Source organism: Chiloscyllium plagiosum, chromosome 20, assembly GCF_004010195.1.
Source record: "Chiloscyllium plagiosum isolate BGI_BamShark_2017 chromosome 20, ASM401019v2, whole genome shotgun sequence".
NCBI lineage: Eukaryota > Metazoa > Chordata > Chondrichthyes > Orectolobiformes > Hemiscylliidae > Chiloscyllium > Chiloscyllium plagiosum.
The window spans coordinates 12,595,686-12,601,596 of record NC_057729.1 but is presented as its reverse complement, the minus strand read 5'-3'; the positions used below and the strand labels follow the sequence as shown (position 1 = coordinate 12,601,596).

Below are 5,911 nucleotides of genomic sequence, written 5' to 3'. Positions count from 1 at the left end.
CACCACCGAGGTCAGGCTCACCGGTCTATATTTCCCTGGCTTGTCTTTACCGCCCTTCTTAAACAGTGGCACCACGTTTGCCAACCTCCAGTCTTCCAGCACCTCACCTGTGACTATCGATACAAATATCTCAGCAAGATGCCTAGCAATCACTTCTCTAGCTTCCCACAGAGTTCTCGGGTACACCTGATCAGGTCGCGGGGATTTATCCACCTTTAACCGTTTAAAGGCATCCAGCACTTCCTTCTCTGTAATCTGGACATTTTGCAAGATGTCACCATCTATCTCCCTACAGTCTATATCTTCCATATCCTTTTCCACAGTAAATACTGATGCAAAATATTCATTTAGTATCTCCTCCATTTTCTGTGGCTCCACACAAAGGCCACCTTGCTGATCTTTGAGGGGCCCTATTCTCTCACCAGTTACCCTTTTGTCCTTAATATATTTGTAAAAACACAGGTAGAAAGTATCACTCCTTTTACCTAACCTGATAAAGGTCTAAGATACTGGAGTTTGATAAAGTGTAATTCCACAGGTCTATTTTAATGATGCTACTGCTCAGGCCTTAGCTCGCCAGTAGGGCATTGACAAGCCATCACTTTTAAAGAGATACTACCTCAAAAAATAGCTAGCACCAATTAGACACTTGATTACTTACAAAAACATTTTCCTAAATAATTCCACCTTTGAGAAATCAGAACCAGTGGTCATCAGAAATGACCTTTTACTTTAAAATAAACTGAATATTTGCATGTGAAGCTCTTTTGGGAGGTTTTGTTTTGCTCTAGTTCATTTGACTGTTGCTTATGTTGTTTTCTTTAGTATATATGTACGAATTTCCTAAAAAGTATCAAAATGAGGTGAAAACTAGATATTAAATTTTTGGGCCTGGCCCTAGATACACATCATTTATCAACCCGAAAGAGCTTTTTGATTAGATTAGATTAGATTCCCTGCAGTATGAAAACAGGCCTTTCGGTCCAACAAGTCCACACCAACCCTCCGAAAAGCAACCCACCCAGACCCATTACCCTACCTCATACGTACCCTTGACTAATGCACCTAACACAATGGGCAATTTAGCATGGCCAATTCATCTGATTGCACATCTTCAACAAAGACTTGGACTTCACAAATTTTATTTCTCAGCAGTTTCCACAATTCTTCCATGAAAACTAGAACTTGAACTTGGAAGATCGCTGATGTTTTTTCTAAAAAATAACTTTTCTTCCTTAATTTTGATTGTTGCAGTGACATTTTTAGTACAGGTACACAATCCTTTATCAGAAATCTTAGGGGCAGGCTAATTTTCAGAATAAGTGATTGATTAATGGTGAAATAAAAAGAATCTTACCAAACAGCAGACGCTGAGACAGAACTGATGCTTGCCAGTACTGGGTCATGCCACCACATCACATCTGATTGACGTGGGTCAAGTGGGTGTGGAGTTGGATTAACTGTTTGCACACCAAACAACCTTGTTATGGAGAAAGAAAAACTTCACAAAAAGAGTTCAGATTTCGGAGCTTTTCCGATTTCAGATAAAATGTTATGTACCTGTACACTTCCTTCTACTTTTAAGTTTCAACATTTGGCTCATTTAGATTAGGTTAGATTAGATTACTTAGTGTGGTAACAGGCCCTTTGGCCTGACAAGTCCACACCGACCCGCCAAAGCGCAACGCACCCATACCCCTACATTTACCCCTTCACCTAACACTACGGGCAATTTAGCATGGCCAATTCACCTGACCAATAAATGATTATTTGCTGACTTTGGGAAGAAACTTATGGATTTAATTGAATAAGCTTTCCCCCATTTCTTCTTATTGTGTATTGTGATATGTGCACCAGATACGATCTCTGCTGATCTGTCTGGACAACTATCCCATCTGTTTTGGTCTGCATTCTACACTCTTGGAGCCTATTGTAGTTTCTTCTGTATACTGTGTTGTGTAAGATTTCGGTCTTGCATTTCTTGATATTCCTAGACAGTTAGACCAGGGAGCAATTTCTCAAGTACAATAACAGTTATGTCTTGAAGTCTCTTTCCCATCAATAGCTCCAAATGTGCTAACCCACATGGTAAGAGTGCTTTGATTGCTATGATTCCTTGTTCTACACTTAGTCAACAGATTAAGGATATCCAGGAAATTTGCAAGATGTTCAAATCCACATTTTTCAGTAAAATAAGCCATGTAATCATTAAGAAACTGCCTGAGAACTATGTGTAATTCCCTTTGACAGAAAAAGCATCATTCTGCATGAATACACGGCTCTTCTCAGTACCTGACAGTGCTTGAAATCTGTCATTTGAAATTGGCATCCATTTTTCTGTATTTGAAGACTGCCTGAAACCTGTGGCACCAACTGCAATTATAGTTGATAACGAAAGATTGCAGTGCTAGAATCAGGCGACATTAACATATTCTTGATCATTTGAAATTGCTTTGTGAGTTGCCTTAATGCTTCAGTAACTCGCATCAAATTTGGCAAGAATTTTACAAACTGTTTGACAATTTAAATTGGATAAGCGCCCGATAAGGAAACGCTTACAGAGATACAGGAACATACTATGGGATGCAACTAGCTGAACTGCTCTTGCATATGGACAGCATGGACTCACTGCACTGAACGGTCCCTTCAGTGCTGTAATCATTCGATAATTTTTGGATTCAAAGTACAGAGTCTAAGATAATGCTCAGATTCTCCCCCCTTTGCAAAAATGATCAAGTGATGTTCATGATCTTCATGGCACAGTTGAAAGGGGGAGCGTCTGCTATATGGGAGAAGCTGTGAAATACAACCTAGTAAAAACAACAATGAAAATGGCATGATTTTAGTCTAAAGTACAACCTTCTAAAAAAGTTTAAAACAATGCCACCTTCTTGCTTGATTATTAAATGTTGCTTTTGCGTTTTAAAATCAGAGTCATACAGCACAGAAACAGACCCTTCAGTCCAACTCATCACTGCCGACCAGACATCCCAATCTAATCTCGTTCCATTTGCCAGCATTTAGCCAATATAACTCGAAACCCTTCCTCGTCATATACTCATCCAGATGCCTTTTAAATGCTGTAACTGTACCCATCTCTACCACTTCCTCTGGCAGCTTGTTCCATACACCCACCACCCTTTGCTTGAAAAAGTTACCCCTCAAGTCCCTTTTAAATCTTTCCCCTCACACCTTAAACTTACGTCCACTAGCTCTCGATGACTCCTTCCTCAGAAAAAGACCGTGGCTATTTACCCTACCCATACCCCTCAATTTTATAAACCCCTACAAGGTCAACCCTCAGTTGACGACTCGCCAAGAAAAATAGCTCCAGCCTATTGCGCTTCTCCCTATAGCTCAGATCCTCCAGTCACAGCAATTTGCTTGCAAATCTTTTCTGCACTCTCAAGTTTACTCACATCCTTCCTATAGAAAGGCAAACAGAATTGTACATTTATTCCAAAAGTGGCCTCAACAACGTCCTGTACAGTCGCAATATTTGTCAATTGATTTAGTGCTAATTTTCTGATATTTGAAGCAAAGAACTACAATTCAAGAGTCAAAAAACCTCTTTACATAAATCAAAGCTGATGTTTCACTGCATAAATGTGGGATTGTCAGACATGCTACATTTCTGACTAAATTACATTCCAAGGACACATTTGCCTTTATGCAGAGAAGCTTAAGACATTGCACAGAGCTATCTAACAAACAGCAAATAGGGTTCTTCAACTACCTCAATAATAATGGCTACACTTCAAAAGTAATTCATTCAGCATAAAGGCTTTGAATGTTGAGAATGTGAATAACACCATCAATGCAAACTAACTTCTAGATCCAAGTCTTGCTTTCCACAAAAATGAGGTGTTTCCCTTCTCAGTCACAAGAGAAAAAAAGTGATTTACACAATCCTATACAGCTTGAACACCTCACCATTTCAGCTTTCCACTTCCGCCAGATGTTCAGCATGGAAAACAAAATATCAAGAAATCCAATTCATGGGCACTACATACAGGTAAATAAATATCACTATTTTAAAATCAAGAGTTTAAAACAAAAACCATTAACCACCTCCTGAGCCATGATCAAAGGTTAGACACAGGCATAACCAACTTCACACAATAGTAAAGGCTGGATGCATCTTAAAATATTTCCTTTTGTGGAATTATTCCATCTTCTTTAGAAAGATGGTATAACTATTGGCTCTCTGGAAACCTACTGACCTAGATATCTGGTATCAGATGAGATGCTGCATGAAGAGTCAGATGTTGCTGATTCATGACCTTTTACAACCTCGGCATTACGAACTCTGTTAGATCGAAATTGCCTTTCACTGGATGATGGGCAAGATGGTGGTTGATCATATACGACTTTAGAACCAGCATTCTCTGCAAAGATTAAATTTGCTGTCAGATGGTAATTACTGGGGTACATACTAAATGCTATTGCAATTTTACATCACTTTAAGCTCCTAACCTACAAAAAAATGTAGAAAACACAAAATGTATTCAAACAGTCCAGGAATTCTCAGTTTTACAATAATCCTCAAACAAGGGAAAAATTTAAACAATCAAAGCATGGGTACTTGCTTTGGAAGCAGAGATGCTAATGTTTAGGAAGTCTTTCAATTGCCACTGCCTGTTGCAACTGGACACCTTTTGCAATAAAACTTCCCTAAGGTTTAACTGCTGGCATTAGCTTAAAAATTTGAGATGTTCATTTTAATTGCCAGTCAGTCTCAACTAATCAGGATTAACTTTTCATAGATTAAATTAGATTCCTTACAGTTTGGAAATAGGCCATTTGGCCCTACAAGTCCACACCGACCCTCCGAACAGTAACGCACCCAGACCCACTCGCCTGTTCTATATTTACTCCTGACTAATGCACCTAATACAATGGGCAATTTAGCATGACCAATTCACCAGAGCTGCACATCTTTAGATTATGGGAGGAAACCAAAGACCATGAGGAAACCCACACAGACACGGGTAAAATGTGCAAACTCCACACAGACCGTTGCCTGAGATGGGCGCTGAGAGGCAGCAGTGCAAACCAATGAGCCACCACGCCGCCCATTTCCTCACGGTAACATTTGTTGTACACATTTTACTTGCAATTTCTTGCCAAATTCCCAACTCAAAATAGGAGCCAGGTTATTAAAAACATTTCATCACTTGTGAAATTCAATAGGAATGAAAAAAGTCCAACACAAATACAGATTTTCTTCAAAGGTTTTCTTTTGTTGTTTCCAAATAAAGCTTAGAAATATAATTTTACTCCTTTCTAACTTGCAAAGTTTTGCAACTTCTCAATGCATTGCTAAATAGTCAAAATAGTAAAGATACTTCCATCTTCTTGGATCACTGGGGTATATTTTGTGGTAAACATAAATTCTACAAGAGAGACAGCTTGCACCTTAATAGGTTAGGGACCAGTATTCTGGCAGGCAGGTTTTCTACTGCAACACCGCTACATTTAAACTAAGTAGCGGGGGGGGGAGGGGACAAACTGGATGTTTAAAAAGGAAATTGAAGGGAAAGTTAGAACAAGAGAAGTCAAGAAAGACAACTGTATTAATGAGGCAGAAAACTCGGAAAGGCATCATGCTGTAAGGTTGAGTGAAATAAGGGTTGATGGGAAGGGTGAGAGCAGTAACAAATTAAAAATACTATACATGAATGCACGAAGCATTAGACATAAGATGGATGAGCTTGAGGCTCTTTTGGAAATTGGCAGATACGATATTGCGGGGATAACTGAGACGTGGCTTGAAGTGGACAGGGCCTGGGAAATGAATATTCAAGGATACACGTGCTACCGTAAGGACAGACTGATGGGCAGAAGGGGTGGGGGGGCCATGTTGGTAAGGGACGATATCCACTCCCTTGCGCAGGGGGGACCTAGAATC

The 5,911-nt window shown here is 39.6% G+C and overlaps 1 protein-coding gene across 2 annotated transcripts in view; it reads right to left on the bottom strand.

Annotated features, from left to right (window-relative positions):
* rprd1b (regulation of nuclear pre-mRNA domain containing 1B) overlaps nt 1–5,911 on the bottom strand; it is a 48,949-nt gene that overhangs the window by 21,784 nt on the left and 21,254 nt on the right. Inside the window, exon 4 of one of the 2 annotated variants that reach the window (XM_043710188.1) lies at nt 4,224–4,388. The exons of the other annotated variant lie outside the window; for it this stretch is intronic. Within the exon in view, the coding sequence (XP_043566123.1) occupies nt 4,224–4,388 (165 nt within the window). The remainder of the gene's footprint in view (nt 1–4,223; nt 4,389–5,911) is intronic. 2 annotated transcript variants of the gene reach the window in all.